Source organism: Nyctereutes procyonoides, unplaced genomic scaffold (assembly GCF_905146905.1).
Source record: "Nyctereutes procyonoides isolate TBG_1078 unplaced genomic scaffold, NYPRO_anot_genome, whole genome shotgun sequence".
Classification (NCBI taxonomy): Eukaryota; Metazoa; Chordata; class Mammalia; order Carnivora; family Canidae; genus Nyctereutes; species Nyctereutes procyonoides.
The window spans coordinates 22974663-22997133 of record NW_026575048.1 but is presented as its reverse complement, the minus strand read 5'-3'; the positions used below and the strand labels follow the sequence as shown (position 1 = coordinate 22997133).

Sequence of the window (22471 nt, the reverse complement as noted above, 5' to 3'; positions counted from 1 at the left end):
CTTGTGGAAAATGCTGGTTCCAGAGTCTCACCCCTAGAAATTCTGACTCTGCAGGTCTACAGTGAGGCCCAGGAAGCAGCATAGTTACTGAGTTCATCTGACTTTGATGCAGAGGCTCTGTGGACACACCATCAATGCAGTAGCCTAAGCCCATGGTAAACACAAATGTGGCTGTAGAGGGTCTACAAACAAGGAAACTGAGGCCCAGAGAAGTGATTTGCCCGTGAAGTCTGAGGCCTAGTGGTACAAGCAGCTCTCCTGATTCCTAGCAGGTTGCTTTCTCACCCAGCCCACTGGGGCCCTCCATATGCAGGCCCTCTCCCCACCAGTTTGCATTTTGAGTATGAACCCAACATGTCAGTTCTTTAATGAAGTTGTCCAACTACAATTTACGAAGCCCAAAGCCCTCAGCAGGACTGGTCTCTGCCAGGCATAATTTACACAGTTCACAGGCCTTTCAACACCCCCATTAATGCCAGCGTGGTGGCAGCACTATTAATCTGTGCATGCTGTTTGACTACACCCTCACTGTGCCACCATCCATTTTCACATCTCTGGGCTTCTTTCCACTTGAGCACTTGATTCTCCTTGTTCTGGAAAATTTGAGGTTTCCACTGGCAGTGAGGAGCTTGGTGCCTCCTCTGGGCTCCAGCTGCAGCCCCACTTCTGACCTCCCCACTCTCTAGAAGCCAGCCTCTTCCCACAAGTCATCTCCCCTTCTCTTTAATTTAAAAGCAAGAGCCCCTTGTCGCTGACACAGCACTCAATTTTTCCCCCTTTAACGAGGGGCATCAGTTAGGCAAGAGCAAGCAGGTGGGAGACGGCCTGAAAGCTGATACAAATGTGCCTTTTTTAATGCCACATAAATCACCTTAATTAAAAATTAATTAACCGCCCTAAAATTTGACATTCATTTAAAAAAGAAATTTGAGTGAAGAGAGTTGTGTCCATTTCATAGCATCAAATCTCCAAGACTCCACCGAAGGAGGGGAGCATGTGTGGGTTTCTATTTTGAAAGCACAATTAGGGAAAAGATGTCACTCCCGGGGAGCAAGCCCACTAAGTCCTGCATGGTGCAGAAGAGTGCCTCATATAACCTGACCTGGAGTACACACGTCTCTGATGCAGATCTGAACTCATTTCTACTGCACCCACAGAGGAGATAAATGGTCAAACAAATGTGGCATGCTGTTTATTTCAGGAGAGATGTAGCGGGGTGCAGATGACAGATGACTGAGACAGGAAAAGCCAGCATGAGGCAGCCAAGGGAAGCTTGCTGGGCAAGTGAGCGGCTCAGTAAAGATGCATAGCAGGGCAGCAGGCTTCAGGGGGAGAGTCATTAAGTGGTTAGCATTAATAAAGATGACACTAACTATATCAAATCAACTTAGGAACTTAGAGCCACCAACAGCCGTTGCCAGAACCCCAGAATCGGGACGTCAAGGAAGGAAGCGGTCTCGGAGGTTGGATTTGAAGTTACACCCTCACTTTACCAGGGCGCCCTGGAGAACCATGCAGATACAGGACCCACCTAAGATACACAGATCCTCCAGCCCTCCAAGGAAGTGGGTCTCAACCCTAGGTCCATGAGAATCACCCGGGAAGCTTCTAAAACCCCAGTCCCATGGACCCTTCCTCCAGGGAGACTGATTTCACTGATCCAGGTGGGGCCGGAACATCAACAGTATTTCTAACTTCCCAAGTGACTCCCATGGGCAGTCAGGGAGCTGCCCCAGAAGGTGATGTAATCTGCATCCTAGGAGAGGGATTCCATCTGGGATCATGTCACTCAGTTCTGAGCCCATCCCCTGTGATTTGCTAGCAGTGAGACCTCAGGCAAGGCACTTTCCAGTAAACGGTTGCATTTTGTTGTGCCTTACTGTTTAGAAAGCATTTCTCTCTACGTTATTCAATCTCCCGAATCTTCAGTCTTTTGACTAATCAGATGGGGATAATAATATTTTTCTGCCAGTTGTTTATGAGGTTCAAGCAAAGAAGGATTAGGAAGGCACATGGTAAGGTGTTAAAATGCTCTGCAAGGGTAAGGGATGATGACAATTTACTACCCCCGGAGCCTTAGATGCTATTCTGGGAAGAACTGCCTGTCCAAAGGTAATAAATTCCCGGAAGGGAAGACGCTTATTAACAAAAGATCCTCAAGCACCGGCTCTCCCCACAGTGGCTTGATCTCAACTCTCCATAACCTTTCTGTGATTAGGGCATTTGGCATTTGGCATTTCAGTGGTTACCAGGAAACACTGGCATCGTGGCTGGAGGGATCCGGAAGGGCCCTCATCCCTGCTCGGCCGCGGGCTATGACCATCCAGGGCCTCAGGTCACCCTACTGCAAGAGCCGAAACAACGGCTTCACAGCCACGGAGGGGATGCTGTTAGGAAACTCAGGCCCTTGATTAAAACCATTCACCAAGGGTACTTTCCTCCTTGGAATTTATGGGCCCCATAAAGAGAAGAGCTTGGGAAGACAGAGCGGTTGTTTTCTGTTGCGCCTCATTAGTTTTGAGTTTGGGCTGGCAGTAGAGATCAGAGTACCCAGCGTCCATCTAATTGAATCTCTCACGGGCATAAAATCCCCTGTGGTACAGAGGAGGAGGCTATGCCAGGGAGCCTGGAAGTCTCCAGCCAGGGGAGGGAGATGGGGAGGCATTGGTAGAAGAAGGGCTTAAGGAGACAGCTTCTCTGGCTGCAGCGGTACAGCAGAGAGCTCCTGGGGATAAACTCTGGGGCATCCAGAGAGTGAAAGCAGCACACCGTTCCAGCCACTGGACCTCTCCTTTGTTGAGGTTTATGGTCGCAGGGAAGGATACTGACTTCCTGCCCTTCTGTACCCACTGTCACTGCTCCTGAGGACCCTCATCACCCAGGGGGACCCCACAGACAGACACAGTACAAAGGACAGAGAAGATGTCAAAGTCCTGGGCAAGCCATGTAAGCACTTCAAACCTCTGTATTCTCCACTATAAAATGAACACAAGGATACCTCCCACAGATAAGACATAGTTTCAATTCAACTCCCAAATATTGGGGCGGGGAGATCTTTGCCAAGGGCAACTTTGGAGACTCATGCAGATAAGACTTGATGCTTCCCTTCAAGTCATTTAGTTTGCTGAGGAAGACAGGCATATAAACAGCTCATTACAACATCAAGCAGAATGTCTACCACATTCCAGCAAGAAGTGATGTGCCATAGAAGCCCAAGTAAAAGGACGCTTCATGGAAGAGGGCGAATGGGACGATCCATGAAGATGTCGCAGTCAGGCTGGGGAGATCTAGATCCCTGTTGCTGAAAGATGGTGAGTTGGTGGAGGATGCTCCCAAAAGCCAGAGCAGCTTTAGCAATGGCAGGACAACTCTATGACTACCAAGGACAACCCATGCACTGCCTACCAGCCCCACACAGAAAACTCTGGAAGCACAAAAGACAAAGACACAATCACCAAGGAAGACATGAATAGTTCTGGATTACATAGAAGTCTAGAACTCCTTCGTTTCAAGATGCATTATAAACTGAATGAAAATACACATAGAATACTGGGAGAAATTGTCAAACATATAACCAATCGTTTCACCTCCTTGTTAATAATCTCATACACTTCAATAGGAAAACATGAAGAACCCAACAGATAAATCAGCAAAAGGAAGTGGGCAAATCCCTAAAAGAGTAAAATAAAGCTAGTAACACATGGGAACATATCCAGACTCACTCACTATCAAAGAAATACAAATAAAACAGCAGGAAGATACTCTGAGTTAAAAATAAAAACCATGATAATATTCAGGGTTGGCCAGGATGTAGTAAGAGGAGCGTGCATGTATGAACACAGCTGGTGAGAGTGTAAATTGGATTAACTTCTAGAAAGCAATTTGGCAATATGTATCAAGGGCCTTTAAAATGTTTATACTCTTTGATTCAGTAATTCCACTTCTGGGAATCTATCCTATGAAAATAATCTGAAATGCGGGCAAAGGTTTATACTCAAAGATATTTTTCGAAGTGTTATTATAAACAGCCTAACAATCCAGTCATTGAATAATGTTTAAATAAATGATGGTACACATCATGAAAGATCGTGGCCATTAAAAAGTGTCCTTATGGGAAATTTTTTTCTCATGGGGAATTTTTAAACCTTGGGAAAATCTTGTGATATAACCCTAATTATTTTAAGGCCTATATACATATGATACAACTATACACACTTTGAAACCATAGGCCAGGGGTGCCTGCATGGCTTAGTGGTTGAGTGTCTGCCTTTGGCTCAGGGTATGATCCCAGGATCTTGGGATCGAGTCCTGCATCAGGTTCTCCTCAAGGAGCCTGCTTCTCCCTCTGCCTATGTCTCTGCCTCTCTCTCTCTCTCTCTCTCTCTCTCTCGTCTCTCATGAATAAATAAAATCTTTAAAAGATGAAAGAAAGAAAGAAAGAAAGAAAGAAAGAAAGAAAGAAAGAAAGAAAGAAAGCAATCATAGGCCAAAAACACTAGCTAGAAACCTATCAAGATGTTAAAAATAATAGCCTCACCCCATACTGGCACAAAAACAGACACATAGATCAATGGCACAGAATAGAGAATCCAGAAGTGGACCCTCAGCTTTATGGTCAACTAATATTCGGCAAAGGAGGAAAGACTATCCACTGGAAGAAAGACAGTCTCTTCAATAAATGGTGCTGGGAAAATTGGACATCCACATGCAGAAGAATGAAACTAGACCACTCTCTTGCACCATACACAAAGATAAACTCAAAATGGATGAAAGATCTAAATGTGAGACAAGACTCCATCAAAATCCCAGAGGAGAACTCAGGCAACACCCTTTTTGAACTTGGCCACAGTAACTTCTTGCAAGATACATCCACGAAGGCAAAAGAAACAAAAGCAAAAATGAACTATTGGGACTTCATCAAGGTAAGAAGCTTTTGCACAGCAAAGGATACAGTCAACAAAACTCAAAGACAACCTACAGAATGGGAGAAGATATTTGCAAGTGACATATCAGATAAAGGGCTAGTTTCCAAGATCTATAAAGAACTTATTAAACTCAACACCAAAGGAACAAACAATCCAATCATGGAATGGGCAAAAGACATGAAGAGAAATCTCACAGAGGAAGACATAGACATGGCCAACATGCACATGAGAAAATGCTCCGCATCACTTGCCGTCAGGGAAATATAAATCAAAACCACAATGAGATACCACCTCACACCTGTGAGAATGGGGAAAATTAACAAGGCAGGAAACCACAAATGTTGGATAGGATGTGGCAAAAGGGGAACACTCTTACACTGTTGGTGGGAATGTGAACTGGTGCAGCCACTCTGGGAACCTGTGTGGAGGTTCCTCAAAGAGTTGAAAATAGACCTGCCCTACGACCCAGCAATTGCACTGTTCGGAATTTACCCCAAAGATACAGATGCGGTGAAACGCCGGGACACCTGCACCCCGATGTTTCTAGCAGCAATGTCCACAGTAGCCAAACTGTGGAAGGAGCCTCGGTGTCCATCGAAAGATGAATGGATAAAGAAGATGTGGTTTATGTATACAATGGAATATTCCTCAGCCATTAGAAACGACAAACACCCACCATTTGCATTGATGTGGATGGAACTGGAAGGTATTATGCTGAGTGAAGTAAGTCAATCAGAGAAAGACAATTATCATAAGGTTTTACTCATATGTGGAATATACAAAATAGTGAAAGGGACCATAAGGGAAGGGAGGAAACTGAGTGTGGAAAAATTAGAGAGGAAGACAAACCATGAGAAACTCCTAAGTCTGGAAAACAAACAAAGGGTTAAGAGGGGGAGGCGGGGTGGGGGATGGGGTAACTGGGGGACAGGCATTACAAAGGGCACACAATGAGATGAGCACTGGGTGTTATACTACATGCTGACAAATTTAATTTAATTTTTTTTTAAATGATGACCTCTGGGCAGTGGAATTCTGGGCATTGTTTTTGTTTTGTTTTGTTTTTACCCTGGTTTCAAACTTTAGACAATAGGCATGTGTTCTTCAAATGATGGAATGTAAAAGAAATTAGGAGACATATTCAGGGAATGACAAGTAATTGGTGCGTGAAACACACATGTGTTCACAAAAACAGGCAGTGAAAAACAAGGCCTAATCATGACACGTGAACATAACACGACTTTCATTTGTTTCATAGGTTGAGGCTGACTTCACAGATGTTTTTATTTTGCTTGTTTTCTTTGGTAGTGCTGGGAGTGACAGTAATAAGGTCCTAACTAGGTAATGGTCACATATAGGACATAAAAAGAAAATGTTTTGGAAACTAGAAATCACCAAGCAAAGATGAAGAATTTTTCTTATTATCATAAATGTCTTTGTCCTGAAGGTGGGGCAGAAAGGACAGGCAGAGTCACTAGCAGGAGGGCCCCCCAACTGCGGTGGACACACCTGTCTGCCCGCAGGAGCAGCACCCAGATAGAGGCCACTTGCCTGCCATTGCCCCCCACCTGCACTTAATGCGGACTCCCCACTATTAAGTGGCAATGACAGAGCCGCCCTGTCCTGGTGGTTTAAGGTTTAGTGCACAAGCAGGGAAAGTGCCTGGCACTGTGCTTGGCAAGTGGCAGGTGTGCCATATATGATGCCAGGTGTCCTCTCTGTGCCCCTGCTTCCTGGGACAAAGTCTGCAGCCACCCTCAGCAAATCCACCTCAGTCAGGGCTTCAGGGAGGACACCCCTCCTCCAGCTCTGCCAGGGGCGAGATGACTGCACTCTCTGGGGACCAGCACCGGTTCCTTAGAAGCATCGTGTCCCCACCTTCCAAGACACCATGACTGACAAGTGGGAAATTCACACGCACAATTAAAGCTATAAAATGAATTTCGCATTTTACCTTTGAAAATGAGCGTTATATCTCCTGTCTTTCCTTGTGTATTTTGATGCTGAAAGTTGAGTATTTGGAACTGAGAGAGGTGGAGGGACTCTCCATCGTGTGGTCCCCCGCACTTGGAATTCGTAAGGGATTTGGAGGAAACACCGTAGGCTGTCTTGAGGCACAGGGATGGATAGGGTCACGTTTCACGGGGCTAGCAGAATTGGCGGCAGGGCCAGCTCCTTCCAGAGGCTCCATGGGACAGTCAGTTGTCTCACCTTTTCCTGCTTCTAGAGGCCGCCTGCATTCCCCAGCTCATGACCCCTTCCTCACATTTCTCCAGACTTGCTTCCATGATCACATCTCCTGCCTCCTTCTGTGACCTTCTTGCCATCTTCTTCTAAGAACCCTTGTGATCACACCTGGGTAATCCAGATGCTTTTCCATCTAGAGACCCTTCACTTAGTCATATCACCAAGTCCCTCTGTCACATAAAGTACAATAATCATAGGTTTAGGGGATTAGGGTATGGCTATATGGGGGGGCCGTTATTCTGGGGGTGACTGCAGGCAGGTAAGCTTGTGTGCAGGCTGTTCAGGAATGTTCCCAGTGGCCAGGCACTGGCTAGACCCTCAGACAACCTGGTGACGAAGATGGGACCACGCATACATGTCCTAGAACTAGGTTGTATGGAATTGACACCAAGTAAGGCTCGAGCATAGGTCTGGTGAGGTGAGATATAAAAGGAAATTGGGGCGCAGAGCACAGAGAACCTGGAAGAGCAGGTTAAAAAGTTTGGATGTGATCCCCTGACGGAAGCAGGGCATGTGTTTCCCATGCTCAGCAGTTACACAGAATCCTCAGCCAGGCCGGGCCCATCGGACACTGTTGATGCCCGTGTGCCAGCCCCTAACAAATGGAGCCTTACCTGGACTGGCCTGTGAAAGAGGGCCCAAGGCCACTTCCAGTGCTCCCCTCCCATGAACTAGAGAGGGCAGCTTTGCAGTCTGACAGGCTGAGTCTGCACCCCACTTACTAGCCTTAAGAAAGTCACTCAGCTGCCCTGCCTCAGTTTCCTCACTTAGGAAACTATTTTGGGGAAAACAGTGGGAAACTATTTCCCCACTGTTAAGACTTGCCAAGCCTCTTCACCGACCCAGATGTGCTGAGTTACACAGAGGATTCTAGAAGTAAACAGCCTGGACTTGATGTTAGTTTCAGTGGGAACTGAAGTGAACCAGAAAATCGTGGAATTTCAGTTAGTAAAGTTGATCTAAGCTGCAGGGTCCCACATGACAATCACCTGGGAGTTTTTACCAAATTAAAACCTAAGAAAAGTGAGTCTAATCTCATAGCCAGGGTTGGAGAACCCACCCCTTATGTGAAGCTAAGAAAGTCTGCGGGACTCGACCAAGTGGGGTCCTGGTTTACACTTTCCCCAACCCAGCTGAGCATGGAGGGGGTGTGATGGGGGTGGGGAGACTGCTGAGACACCTGCCATCACAGGGAGAAAGCAAAGAAAAGAGGACAGAGTACAAGGCCAACAGCCTTGAGGGATTGACCCAGGTGGGCCCTGCCTGCTTGTCTCCACAGGAGCCAGAGTTTCCACCCATCCCACACAAACCAGCAGCTGGGTGGCAGGAGGCACACTCAGAAACACACCCCAGGCCCTGCTGGGTGGTCCCCAGGCAAACGCCCCAGTTTAGAAGGGCAGGCTGGTGCAGGCTAACGTAAGCCTGGTTCTCTGGGGTCACAGGTGAATTCATCATCATAACCCATTGTTCTCGACACTGAAATAGCCACTAATATGTTCATTTTAAATTGCTCCTTCTCCCTTCTGCCACTGGATAATCTGATTTATATGAGATTTATGGTTTATATACAAATTTCAGAAGGGACCTCAGAAGTATTTTCAGAATCCCTCCTTTCATAGATGGCGGGACAGGGAGCCAGACAAAGCCTAGGATCAGCATCACATAGCTGGTCTAACAATAGTGCTGCAGGTTTCTAGCATCTCTCCCATGGCGAGTCTGGAGTCAGGCACACGTGGGAGATACACTGGGCCTCAAATCTGACCTTGTGGGTAGAGCTGTCTGCGTGCAGATGAGATGAGACTCCACCCACAGGCTCTCCACTGGGCACATTGAAGCCAGGGCTTGAGGAACCCACAGCGTTGAAGGAATGTGGACCAAACCTAGGGTCACTCTGCTATTTGCCATCACTAGAAAGTGAGGAACCTCCAGTGGCCTAGGGGGTGGGGTGTTAAGGCTTCGACTTCCTCTCAGCCTCTTGGTGTTGGTCCCGCGTGTAACCAGACTGAGACGTGTGCATCTCAGTCAGACCTTGGAATGCGACAGGGCAGAGTGATGCTCTCCGTGAGCCTTCCCACAGAGCCACCCAAACTGACCGATGGCATGTGTGTCTGTGTGCTCTCCAGGAACATCCCCAGGCTCCAAGATGGCCTTGCAGAGCTCCTTCACCTGCTGGAACGGGACGGTGCTCCAGCTAGGCCAGGCCTGTGACTTCCACCAGGACTGCACCCAGGGAGAAGACGAGGGCCAGCTGTGCAGTGAGTAGATGCAGCCCCCCTGCCCCACCCACCCCAACCCAGCCTGTGCCTCCATCCCCTTGCCCCCATCGCTCCAGGCATGCGAGCTTGGACACCCTTCCTTACCATGTATCCTCTCAGTGGTGACTTCCAAAAGCTACACAGTTTTCAAGAGACAGGGTTAAGTTAAGAACCAAACAAGATCTTGTAAGCTATGCTCTCAGCATCCTCGTGGTACAGAGATGTACAGGGTAAAGCCTAATTTAGGAACATGACGTTAGAAGCCCTGTATGCCCACACTCCCCTTGCTCTCCGGGCCTTATCTTCCGCCACCCACCTGGCCCTCCCATCCTCCCAGGCTTCCATGTACCCCAGTGCCAGCTGTATCAGACCACCTCTCCATGGCTTTGCTTCTCTGGTCACATCTGCTCCTTCAAGACTCACCTCCAGGGCTCCTGGGTGGCTCAGTCAGTTAAGCACCTGCCTTTGGCTCAGGTCATGATCTCAGGGTCCTGTGATCAAGCCCCGTGTTGGGGTCCCTGCTCTGTGGGGAATCTGCTTCTCCCTCTCCCTCTGCCATGCTCTCACCCTACCTCCCCTCTCTCTCTCACTCTCTCTCTCTCTCTCAAATAATCAAAAAAATTTTAAAAAGACTCACCTCCAGAGTCAACACTTCTTTTTTTAAGATTTATTTATTTATTTATGAGAGAGAGAGAGAGAGAGAGAGAGAGAGAGACAGGAGGAGGGAGAAACAGGCTCCATGCCGGGAGCCTGACGTGGGACTCGATCCCGGGACTCCAGGATCACGCCCTGGGCCAAAGGCAGGTGCCAAACCGCTGCGCCACCCAGGGATCCCCCAGAGTCAACACTTCTGAGAAACCTCCCACAAGTATCACCCCAACAAGTATAGTTAGTTCCTCTTCCTCTAGACTCCCCCATGGGTGCATCCATCCACCATATCTATTATTTTTTATTAACAGCTTTTAGAAATATAATTCACATACCATACAATTCACCCATTTAAAGTACACACTTTGGTGTTGTTTAGTATGGTCACAGGGCCATGCCACCATCACTACAATCCAATTTTAGAACATTTTTATCACTCCAAAGATAACCCCTAGTAATCTTTCCTCATTTCCCTCCAATCTCACATCCCCTGCACCCCCTCCCCCACGAACCACTAGCACTAGCCCTCAGCAACTAACTCCTAATCTACTTTCTGTTTCTATAGATTTACCTATTTGGGGCATTTCATATCAATGGAATCATACATTATGTATTCTTTTGCTGTTAACTTCTTTCACTTGTCATAATGTTTTCAAGGCCCACCCCTGTTAAGTCACATGGAAATACTTCATTCCGTTTTTACTGCCACATACTATTTCATTGTATGGCTAATAGCACATTTGTTCATCTATTCATCAGTTGATGCGCACGTGAGTTGTTTCTACCTTCTGGGTATTACGAATTATGCCTCTTTGCACATTCGTGTACGAATTTTATATGGACAGATGTTTTCGTTTCTCTTGGATTATATACCTAGGAGTAAATTACTGGGTCAGCTCTGTATTTAACTTTTAAAAAACTTCTAGGCTGTTTTCCAAAGTAGCTACACCATCTGACATTCCACTAGGAATGGGTAAAGCTTCTAATTTCTCTACATTGCCAACACTTAGAATGATGTCTTTTTATTTTTGTCCGGCTAGTGGGCGTGCATCCATTCCATTTCATGAAGGTGGTTTCCATGTCTGTCTCCCTCTCTCTGGGCAGACAAAATCTGGTACTCACCCCCATACCAATATCTCCTAGCACCATCTAGGTGGTGCACTAACTATTTGTTGATTTAAAATGACTAAATGTGGGGTACCTGGGTGGCTCAGTCAGTTAAGCATCAGCCTTTGGCTCAGGTCATGATCCCAGAGTTCTGGGATCGAGCCCCGAGTCCAGTCAGGTTCCCTGCTCTGCAGCAGGGCAGCGATTTGCTTCTCCCTCTTTCTCTCTGCCTCTGCCTGCTGCTCCCCTGCTTGTGTGCTCTCTCTGTCTCTCTCTCTCTCACTCTCTATCTGTCAAATGAATGAATAAAAATCTTTTTAAATAAATAAATATAAAATGACTAAATGAGTTGGGAAAGTTGGTCCCCATAGACAAAAACAAACTACTATTTTGAAATCTCACTGGGAGTTGGGGACAGAGTTAGACTCCCAGCCTAGTAGTGCTCACTCTCTCTGAATCTGGTGTTCTCAGCAGCAGCCTGGCTCCGAGTATACACTCGAGAAGTTTTCACATCTATGCCAGGGAAACCACAAACACTTATAAAATCCATATATCATATACTAGAGCCTGAATACAGCAGAGATGAATAACACAGCACCTGTCTTCAGAGTGCTGAAAATCCAGCAGGGAGGCAGGGAGTGAGACACAGTAGGGAACGGATGTGGGATATATGCCTGGGATGCCATGGGGCCCAGACACAGGAGCAAGTACCTCGCCTCTCAGATACACTGGCCCTAAGACATTATGGCCTGCAAAATGGCTTTTAAAAGTTAATGGTAGGGCACCTGGGTGGCTCAGTCGACTGAGCGTCTGTCTTCGTCTAGGATCATGATCCCAGGGTCGTGGGATTGAGTCCTTCATCAGGCTCCCTGCTCAGTGGAGAATCTCCTGCTCCGTCTACCCCTCCTCCCTGCGTGTGACTTCTCTCTAATGCACTCTTTCTCTGTCTCTCAAATAAATAAATAAAATCTTTTTTAAAAAAAGTTAACATTATCCCCCTCATCATCTGGAGGCCAGACTTTCCCTTGGGGGGAGAAAAGGTTTTATTTATTCTCTTTTAAATGAAGCAATAAAGAAAATCCATTTTTCAATTTGAAAACCTTCTTTTTTATATAAAACTTTCCAGTGAAGTTTTTCAGTAATGATGGAATTGTGGTTGTTTAGATAAAACTCAGTATAGACTTGCAGGTAAGCCCTTTGTTTATCCCACACTGTTCCTGGTCTTTTGTACAAAGCTCTCACTGTACACGTGGACCGAAATGAAGCCAGCCCACCCACGTTGTCCTGGGCAGGGGTCTGTGTATGTCTCTCTAGTTATCGGCCCCTGCAGTATTTCCAGCAGTGCATCTGAGCTGTGTGATTTTGCTTCTGCCTTTTCAAAGTTTTTTGATTCCCACTTCCCAGCTGGGACACAGTTCAGGCCGGCCATGCCCTGATTTACAATTGGGAGAATGAAAGCACAGAGAAGGTAATTGATTTGTTCAGGGTCACACAGCATGCCAGGAACAGAGCCATGATTAGAGCATCTAGTCTGTGGGATCCAGCCCATTACTGTGGGCTTGGGGCATTTTCTTACCATCCTGGGGTTGCCATTAATGGATTTACAGGGCCAGCTCTAAGCTTGAGGACAGCCTGTCTCCCGTATGGAGGGCAGGTTCCTGGGGCCCAGAGGCCTTTCCAGCCACACTTGAAAAGCTGCTCTGACCAGCTCTCAGAATGACAGCTCCACCCTGGAGAACACTCCCACTGAGTTCTTTGCTAAGAAATCAGTTGCTTGGAGGAGAAGTTCAATTCAGAAGGAGGGTTATTTCAATCTTTTTGCTACTCTGGTCTCGGCAGTACTCTTAGCAAATATCCTTTTTGTTTTTAGTGTGCCCCATCCTGTCTGGCATCATTACAGTTTTCCCTATCACATTGACTGATGTTGATTCTAGAAAACATTCTCATAAAGAAGAAGATAATGATGGTGATGATGATCATGATGATGATGGCTAACATTTATTGAGCATTCACTGTGTGCCAGTAACTGTCCAAACCCTTTTCGCAGATGAACTTATTTTGTCCTCAAAATAATCCTATGGGATGCTATTATACCCATCTTAGAGATGAGGAACCTAAAGTCCAAGAAACTGTTAGCCAGTGGCCGAGCAGCAGTTCAGATCCAGTCTGAACCACTACTGGCCAGTCTCATTTATTATATGAGTTTCCAGTGGTTGGCTGTGCCAAGCACAACACTAGGTACATATCTACTGGAGAAGAAGAGCAGGAAAGGAAAAGTTAAGGAAGGTCCAGGGCTCTGCTACATTTCTCTGCAGGAGAGGGGAGCTCAGATCATTTGTCTCCCCTCTCTGGGCCTATTTCCTCAACTGTAACATGACTTAGAATATGATGCCTGCTGATGTGTTGATGTTTGTGATGCATTTAGGACAATGGTCTTGACATCACCTGGTCCTTCCCAAGTAGTCTGGAATCTGTTAGAATGTATTCTCTAAACAGGTGGTCACCCAAGCCTTGTTGGGAATGTCCAGTTCTAAGGAACCCCCATGAGTGAGGGTCACTAATCTCTGGCCAAGGTTGTTACGTAAGCCCTTCCATGGTTGGACTTTGGATGAGAAAGTAGGTTGTATCCCATCAACTCCCATACTTGCTCCGGAAGGAAGTCCATACACAAATTCATTCAGATTATCAGACTAAACCCTGAGCAACATTTCAAACCAGGATAAGTAGGGTACCTGAAATGGAGGTGGCATTGCCCTTGCTTCCCTACGTCCAATCATGAATATGTCCCTTCACATTGCATACTCCAAGCCACACACCACCTGCCATCCTCCTTCCCTCTTTCCAGTTAAACATTGCTGATCCAAGTGAGATATCCTTGGATGCTGGAACCCATCAAAGGGTGTCTTCAGGGTTTCCTGTGTGTCAAGCATTGCCTCAATGGCCTGTAACTTCCCAGAAAAGGGTCAGATGTCTCGACTTCCTCCCCTAATGGGTCATTGACTCACTGAGTATTACAGGCAGCTCATTTCCCTTTCATGTATTCAATAATCTCATCTGTTTGGTGGGGACTCTCTTCCTATCAGGCAAAAAAACAGTTTTTTAAGTTTATTTCTTTATTGTAAAATAAAACATATTGGTTGTAAAATATTTGGAAAATCTAGAAAAGCACACAGGAGAAAATAACTATTGCCCGTAATCCTCCCTCTCAGACATACAGAGATAACCGTAATATGTTGATGTATTTCTTCTAGCATTTTTTCCCATGACTATATTTTCAAGGAAGTGTATAACACATATTTATCAAAAATGTTAACAGAGCTGTCACACAGGAAGGAAAAGAAGTAGTGTCATTTGGCCTGGAGTTTACACTTGGCAGCTTCCTGCAGGCCCTGCTGAGGCCACATCTTTGTGACTCTACCAATTTGTCTCTCTTACAGTGGAATCAGGTGTCATAATTGCCAAATGTTTGCAGGATTGATTGACCCCCACATAGCCTGATTTGGCCATCCAGCTGATGAAGTAAGATGAAGTAAAAGGATCGCTTAGGGTATTACTTCTCAGCCAGGAAGGTGCTTAGGAACCACCTGGAAAACGTTAGAAATGCAGATTCTCACTCAGTAGGTGGTGAAGGGGCTGGTAGCCTGAGATTCTGCACTTCCAACGGTTTCACCAATGGTGAGATGGGTGTGTCTGGTCCCCGAAGCACATTTTGAGTAATAAGGGGTTGGATGACCGAGCTCACTCCCATTTACTTCAGCAAATAATTCGATGTGGAGGGACCTGGAGGGTATTATGCTGAATGAAATAAGTCAATTGGAAAAGGACAAACATTATATGGCCTCATTCGTTTGGGGAATATAAAAATTAGTGAAAGGGAATAAAGGGAAAGGAGAGAAAATGAGTGAAAATATCAGTGAGGGTGATAAAATATGAAAGACACTTAACTCTGGGAAATGAACAAGGGGTAGTGGAAGGGGAAGTGGGTGGGGGGTTGGGGTGACTGGGTGGTGGGCACTGAGGGGGGCACTCGGCGGGATGAGCACTGGGTGTTATGCTATATGTTGGCAAATTGAGCTCCAATAAAAAAATTTTTTTAATTCAGCAAATAAGTATTTTAGTCCTACAGCATGCCCAGTGCTGAGTAGATGCTTGGGGTCAATGAGAGGAGAAAGGCATGATCAAAGGAGTTGAAAGCACTAGACTCAACTGTGTGCGTTGAAGTCATGCTCAGCCATTGGCCCTGGCAGCAGTGTCCCAAACCTGACCTAATGCACCAAAGGTCTTTGTTCTGATGCCACCACCACCACCCCACCAGCTTCCTCAGGCATGGCTTCTCGTTCAGCACACAACTGCTGTGCTGGCAAGAGCAGCGGTCCTCTCTTCTTGCACCCCCTTCCACCCTACAAGGCTTTCAGGATCACATAAATTTTCTGTTTACCTAATTATTTTGCCTATCTCCTCCCCCTTTATTCAATCAGCCAAAAAGAAAGGGGTTTCCAATCCCAGCTCACCCTGGATCTTATGCAGAACCAAGACAAGGATGGTCTTCCAGAAGGTAGAGAATGCCAATGGTTTTCCTCATTCCTGCCCAGGTAGAAGGCATAGGCAGAGCTACCATGGGCATTTTCAGAGAGGCAGCGGAGATATCTGTCTCTACCCCCAGGGAAATGTTGGCTATTTTGGTTCATGCTCTGATGAAGTCTCCTGCACCAGGAGTGATCGATGATTAATAATGCCACTACCACTCTGTATTTGCTCAACCCTCTCTGCTTACAAAATTCCACACTCTTATTTACCCTCAAAACAGCCCTGTGAAAGACACTAATATTACCCCCATGTTACAGATGATGGAGCTAAGTCTCTGGGGAAAAGAAGTGACTTGCCTAGCATCACACAGCAGAAAGCAGCAGGTTAGGGCTACTGCCAGGTGTCCGGATTCCAGGACTGTTGAGGCTAACTTCTCTACCTCTACTCATAAAAGAAGGAGGGGGTGATAAGCCATGAAGGCTTCAACCCAGTCCTGCCTCCTCCTCCTACCAGGAGCCATTGCCTGCTAGAATTTTCCATCATGGTCCCTGGTTTAAAGCATGCTTGTAAAGGACGCTTCATGGAAGGTCACTTCCAGCTACCAGTTAGTTTTTGCAAAAGAAGTGGATGTGGGGTCCCTTGAGGGGGCATAAAAAATAAAACAGAAAGATCTCCTTAGCTTTTGGATTTTTAATCAGAGGAACATGCGGGGCTTGGGGGGAAAATGTTCTCTTCAGGGGGGTATAAATGGGAAGAGATGCTCAAAGTCAGTGACAGCCGGTTTTAATTTATAATTCTGCCTCTGTGTGAAATGCACAGAGAATCAGGGGGAAATGAGTAATAATTCACTAAGGTGCTGTCACAGCCAGGAAACGTGAGGGCCCTCTTTGTCAGCCTGCCATTGCCGGGAAGGCTGAGACAGAGGAAGGACACAGAGAGAGGTGGGTCCAACTAGAGCACCTTTCCTCCTGCCCGGGAGACATAGTCCTGCTGCTTCTCCCCAGCCTGACCTGGGGCTGCTGGTGCTATCAGAATAGCCTGCAATGACCCACTAGCTCCTGGGGCTGGGTGTCTTCCCTGCAGCCGTTCCCTGATAAAGCCTCAGAAAGTGAGCTCTCTCTGACCCTCTTCTCCTTTCCTCCTCCTTCTGCGGGCACTTGGGAAATATACGGTCATAAAGCTGATTGTGGCCTTTTCACTGGGATCTGGGGTCAGCCTGATGTAGAGAAAAGGGTAACAGGGCCCTTTATGCTGAGCCAACAGATGATATAAAAAGGCCCCGTGGCTGGCATTGCTTGGTCAGGATAAGGTAGGTTAGAGCAGTAATAAACTATCCCCAAATTTCAGGGGCCTAACATAACATTTACAGTACCCATGAACCAAAGCGGTGGGGGGGGTGGTTCCACAGGATCTCTTGGGGACCCAGGCTGGCAGGGGCCCCACTGTCCAACAGCAGTGGTCTCAGGACCAAGAACTCCCCTTGGCCACTTCAGCAGGGAGAGGGAGACTGAAGAATTGCACAGGGCCTCTTGGCAGCTTCAATCCAGAAGACACACATCACTTCCACTTACATCTCATGGGCCAGAGCTATTCATGTGGCTTCCCTTCACTGGAAGGGAGGTGGGAAATAAGGGGGGGTAAGTGGGAAGTGTGAGCAATATGTGTCTCTGCAGACAGGGGTGATTGAGGGACCCAACCATGTGCCACCAACACTACCACCACCACCATCATGTTCTTGTCACTGTGTCGACCATTAGAAATGTATTATAGTACCTTCTCCTGGGGTCATATTCATTGTGGGTCCGAATAAGGAGCCCAGATTTAGAAGCAGAAGATCCAGGTTCAAGGCCAACTGTGTTATCTGCTGGCTGTGTGACCTTGGTCAGGTTGCTTAACGTTTTTGAGCTCTCTTCTGTCACATATAAAACTGGGTTATTCCCATGCTGCTGTGCTATTATTATTGTTATTAGTATTTTCTGAAAATCAGAAAATTGTACATATTCACATGTAGAAGTTAGGGGCCTGGGCTTCTTTTCATCATCATCACTATCATTAGACATCAAGGGTCTGGCTGGGGAGCTGTTGTTGGTGGGGATACTTGGGTCATGCCTGGCTAATGTTACTTTATATTGGCCTATTTTGCTTCTGGCAGTGCAAGAAATGACCGTGCCCCTGTGCTCTCCCTGCAGGTCAACTCCCTGCTGGCTTTTACTGCAACTTCGAGAATGGCTTCTGTGGCTGGAGCCAGGCCATACTCACACCCCACAACCCCCGGTGGCAGGTCAGGACTCTGAAGGATGCCCGGGTCCAGGATCATCGAGGTAGTGCTACTCTGTTTCCTTCCTTCCCCCCTGGTGCCCATCTGGCCAAACCAGAGACTTAGGGCGCTATCCCAAGACAGCTGGACCTCCCACCCCTGCAGGGCAAACCAATGTGACTGCCCAGAGCTTGCCCTGGGGTACTCGCTCAAAATTCCCTCCAGACTTCCTGGGCTTCAGAATAATTAAATCAGGCCAAGATAGATGTCACCTTTTATTCCCTAAAATAAAAGCCTGGATGGATTGGCTAAAAGATAAGAAGGGTGGCAACAATAATAAGCATTCATTTATTCACTAAGCGTTTGTTAAGGACCTACTTTGTGTCTGGCACGGAACTCACGGAGAGGTCAGGAAAACCATAGCCCCCTACAGGGAGGCTGAGGCACAGGGAGGCCTTATGTCGTTGGGCCCAAGGTTGTGCCCAGGGAACCTTGCCCCACATCTGGCCCATTTCCTGGAGCCTTGCCTCCTCAGCCACATCTCCCATTCCTGCCCAGTTCTAATTAGCAACTCCCACCTTCCCAGTGCCAGAGCCCATCCTTCCACTGCCTATGCTTGGCTGCTAGAGGGACAAAGGCCTCCACACAGTCAATAGATGGCCACCCACACCTGGGTGAGCTGACTCCACACTGGAGACATGGCTGGGGCATGGAATGAGGGAGCAACGAGGCTGGCATCTGTGAGGCTAGATTTGGGCTGCTGGAGAGGCCAGACCCCCAGCCATGGGCCCAGCCTTGGGCTCTACCCAGTAGCTAGGCCTGGGCAGGCCCTGTGGCCCACCTCGCTGCAGCATAGAGCTAGGGTTAAGGGTGAGGGCTCACTGTCTCCTTCTCTCCCCTGCATTTGTCTTATCTTTGTGGAGCTAGAGCCCCTTGTACCAAATCCCTCTCTTTCCAAGCAGAGATCATATATCCCAGGGATCCCTTTAAGAATCAATGATAATAGTGATGATGATCAAAGTGTGAGAGAGGACAATGTCCAGATCCACCACTGGGGATCCCAGAGCCCACGCAGTCCTGTCCTTGGTCCTGAGTGAGCTGGCTTTGGCCTGTGAGGATGCAGGATGCATTACCGCAGCCACAGGAGAGTTTTGCAGGGCCCCTCGACAGAGAGGAGACCCCAGACCTCCTGCTTCTCCTCTGGAATCCTCACCATACTGCATCATCCTCAGCACCCTGTTGAGAAAAGAACAGAAATGGAACTCAAAGCATGACATGATTTTCCTGCCTCTGCTCTCAGTTCGGTAACCTCCCACGGCACCCACAGCAAGGAAGTGTCCAGTCCTGGCTGGATACCTCTAATGATAGGAGGCTTTCACTGCCTCCTAAAGTAGTTCTTTGCACTGACTGCTGCAAATCCAAGATCAGTTTTCCTTTCCCGGAGATAAGCTCCACCTCTCTGTAAATTCTGCTCAAGGATCATACTGTCTCCTGGTGCCCCTCAGAACTAACCTGTCCCCTCTCTCACCAAAGCAGCCCCTCAGATATTTGAAGACTTTAGTTGTGACCCACCCACCCTATGGGGCCCTCTCTCTCCCTGGTCACAGAGTTTCCTCAAGGATGGGTCACATGTTTTCTAGGCTTTCTGGCCTATCTTGGCTACTCTGTCCTGGATCCATTTGAATTCACTATTTAGTAGTAACCCAATAACAGACTTTGCTAAGAAAGAAAAGCAGAAATGAATGAGTAAAGCCCTATGTGGGGTTCTGTGGTGCACCTAAAATGTTGTGAGTGTACCCTGGTATCCAATTCCATAGCACTGACCATCTACAAAATGCTCTATAGTTGGCTGGAGGTTTACAGATCCTTCTTCTTCACCATGTGGGGTTGGGGGCTCATGTTCTTCCAGGTTTGCAGACTGATCGATGAGAAAACACAAAGAATAAGACTTCCTGATCAGGTCATGGGGATCAGGATGACCTATGGGAGAGAGAGAAGGTCATGGAGACCACTGGAGGTCAACAGGCTGGCAGGATTGGAAATGAGGAGGGGTGGGGGTGGTGGAGTCCAGCGTGCTCCAGACTGCTCCTGGGCTATGCGCTAAAGCTGGAGACCTGGCAAGATCAGGTGTGCAGCAGCCCAGATGTGTGATGCTGGGATATTACAGGGTGTTTGGAAGGAAGACCTTAGCGTGAGCCAAGTTTTGTTGACAGTGACAAGTAGACTGTCCTATCCATTGGAGGCAGCAGAAAGCTGTGTCCTCAAAGATGTTCCAAGCCTAGAGAAGAAGAGTGCGGAGCCCATTAACCCTGCATCCTGAGGCCCTTCAGTGCATGAAGATGGTGCATTTCTGACTCTTTTCCTCTCTGCCCCAGGCCACGCCCTGTCGCTCAGCACCACTGACGTCCCTACTTCTGAAAGTGCTACAGTGACCAGTGCTACGTTTCCTGCCCCAATGAAGAACTCTCCATGTGAGGCAAGTCTTGCTGTTCCCATAGTTCTTGGACTTTTCCTCCCACCCCTCACCTTGGGCACTTCCAGATGAGCCCAAACATAAGCCAAGTAGCCTGGACGGTTGGGTTCCTCGTTCTCCTAGGGGGAGGACAAGATGACATTTTTGTCATCTTTTAGGCAGAGGGCATGCACCAGAGTGGTGAAGTCCCACCTGTGGAGAATCTTGCCTTAAACACCTGTACCCAGCTGCACTGAACTCTTTGCAGTGGGGCCTCAATGTAAGCAAACCCAGAAAATACTTCCAAGGCATAACAGGGGAGAGTAACACAATCCTTTTTTATAAATATCAAGCTCTTGTAATACATTTCAAATTTTATAGAGCATCAACAATCTGATCTACATAAATTCACAAAGGTATCCATGGCATTCAGTGAGGTACCTCCAAAGCCACTTACCTAGATGGTCCCTGTGGCTGTAACGTTTTTAATGTGTGGACCGAGGGTCTTGTGCCATGTTTCTTAGCATAAGGTCGTAATCTCCAAAGAACAAGAAATGTGCTCAGACCCAAACATGGCCCAGTGATTAAGCTCATGGACTCCGGAATCCATTGCCTGAGTCAAGCAGATTCCCACTGATTGGCTGTACAGTTTGGGAAGTCAATAACCTAAGGTCTCAGCACCTCAGTTTTAACACCTGGAAAGTGGGCACAGTAGGAATGTCTACCCCAAAGAGGAAAGGATTCAGTAGGTTGATATGTATTTAGGGCTTATCACAGCGTCTGGCACAAAGTAAGCATGACAGTAGTTAGCCAACAGTGCCTGGCACCCTGAGTAAACACAAGAAAGGAGAATGGGGAAGGAGGGAAAAGACATGAGCCAAAAACCAGATGGCAAGTTCTCCGAGGGTCCCGCCTGCCTGTGCTTCTTTGCATCATCACATGACACCACATCAACATCTTGCACCGAGTAGAAAGCCGACACATAGTCTAGATTTGGCCAATCCCCTCTTTCTGGAAAGTCACAGGAGAAATCCCTTCCTGGCTTTGTTTCAGGAATAGCTATGTGGCCCCCTGAGCAATTTGCCTCCTTTCAGGCTGTGAACTTCATGAAGCTGACCGGACTTGCTTCCTCTGCGCTGGCTCAGAGAAGCCCCAGGGAGGTGCCGGGAGACAGGCTTTCTGTGGCAGCCACACTCAAGCCCTCCGGGCTTCTCGTGCAATGCAAACTCACTGGCAAAACCAAATAAGAATGGAACACATTTATCAGTGATTTTTTTTTTTTTGTAATCAGGAGAATGGTCAAATTAAATCTGAGGCTCCCCTCTTAGTAAGCAAATGGGGGTTCGTGATGTGTAGTGCCTAACGGTCTTACACCCTGCTCGATTTTCCAAGCCAATTTCTCACCTTTTCTAGTTAGTTTGTTACCTTACTAGAGTTTTTGTATCTCTGTGAGCCACCTTAAGTCCTTTTGGAAGGGGTCAGGGCACAAAGAAGTAGATTCATTACATTAAATCGTATTTGAGAAATTCCACTAACTGATGCGGATGGTGGATTGCACAGTCATCGCTGACATTTCTGCGATGCCTCCAAGCAGACACCTGGGAAGGAAGGCTTCTCAAAAGGCAAATCTAAATGAGAGGTGGTTGGCCTTCCTGAGAGGTCAGGGGGATCCTTAAAAGTCTCTGATTTTTAAACTTATTCTTCACTGGATTTAACATGAGCCTAATTTTAGTGTAAGAAATGTCAAGGTTAAAAATGTTATTTTTCTAATACTTCATCATTTCCTTGATAACCTTTGGTTGATCAATAGCTTAAACAGGTGTTTTGTTTTACTGGCCTGTTTTATTTCCCCTCTAGTCAAATTTGCTCTGGGCTATTTCTGCTATTTCCTGCCCTTTTCCAGAACTTGGCTCAGCAGGAGTAATGAAGGGGAGGCAGTGAGTCCATTCTGCTCTCAGCTCACAACGCTAGTTCACATTCAGGTTTGCAGACCATTCATCTGGTGCTGATGGGTTACGAATTCCCAGTGTTGGAGGAAATGTTTTCATCAGAA

General features: G+C 47.1%; 1 protein-coding gene across 1 annotated transcript in view; it reads left to right on the top strand.

Moving 5' to 3' along the window:
* The window catches only part of ALK (ALK receptor tyrosine kinase), a 690816-nt gene that overhangs the window by 556218 nt on the left and 112127 nt on the right, over positions 1–22471 (top strand). Inside the window, exons 6-8 of the mRNA XM_055327701.1 lie at positions 9296–9427; positions 17899–18030; positions 20342–20442. Coding sequence (XP_055183676.1) covers positions 9296–9427; positions 17899–18030; positions 20342–20442 — 365 coding nt within the window. The remainder of the gene's footprint in view (positions 1–9295; positions 9428–17898; positions 18031–20341; positions 20443–22471) is intronic.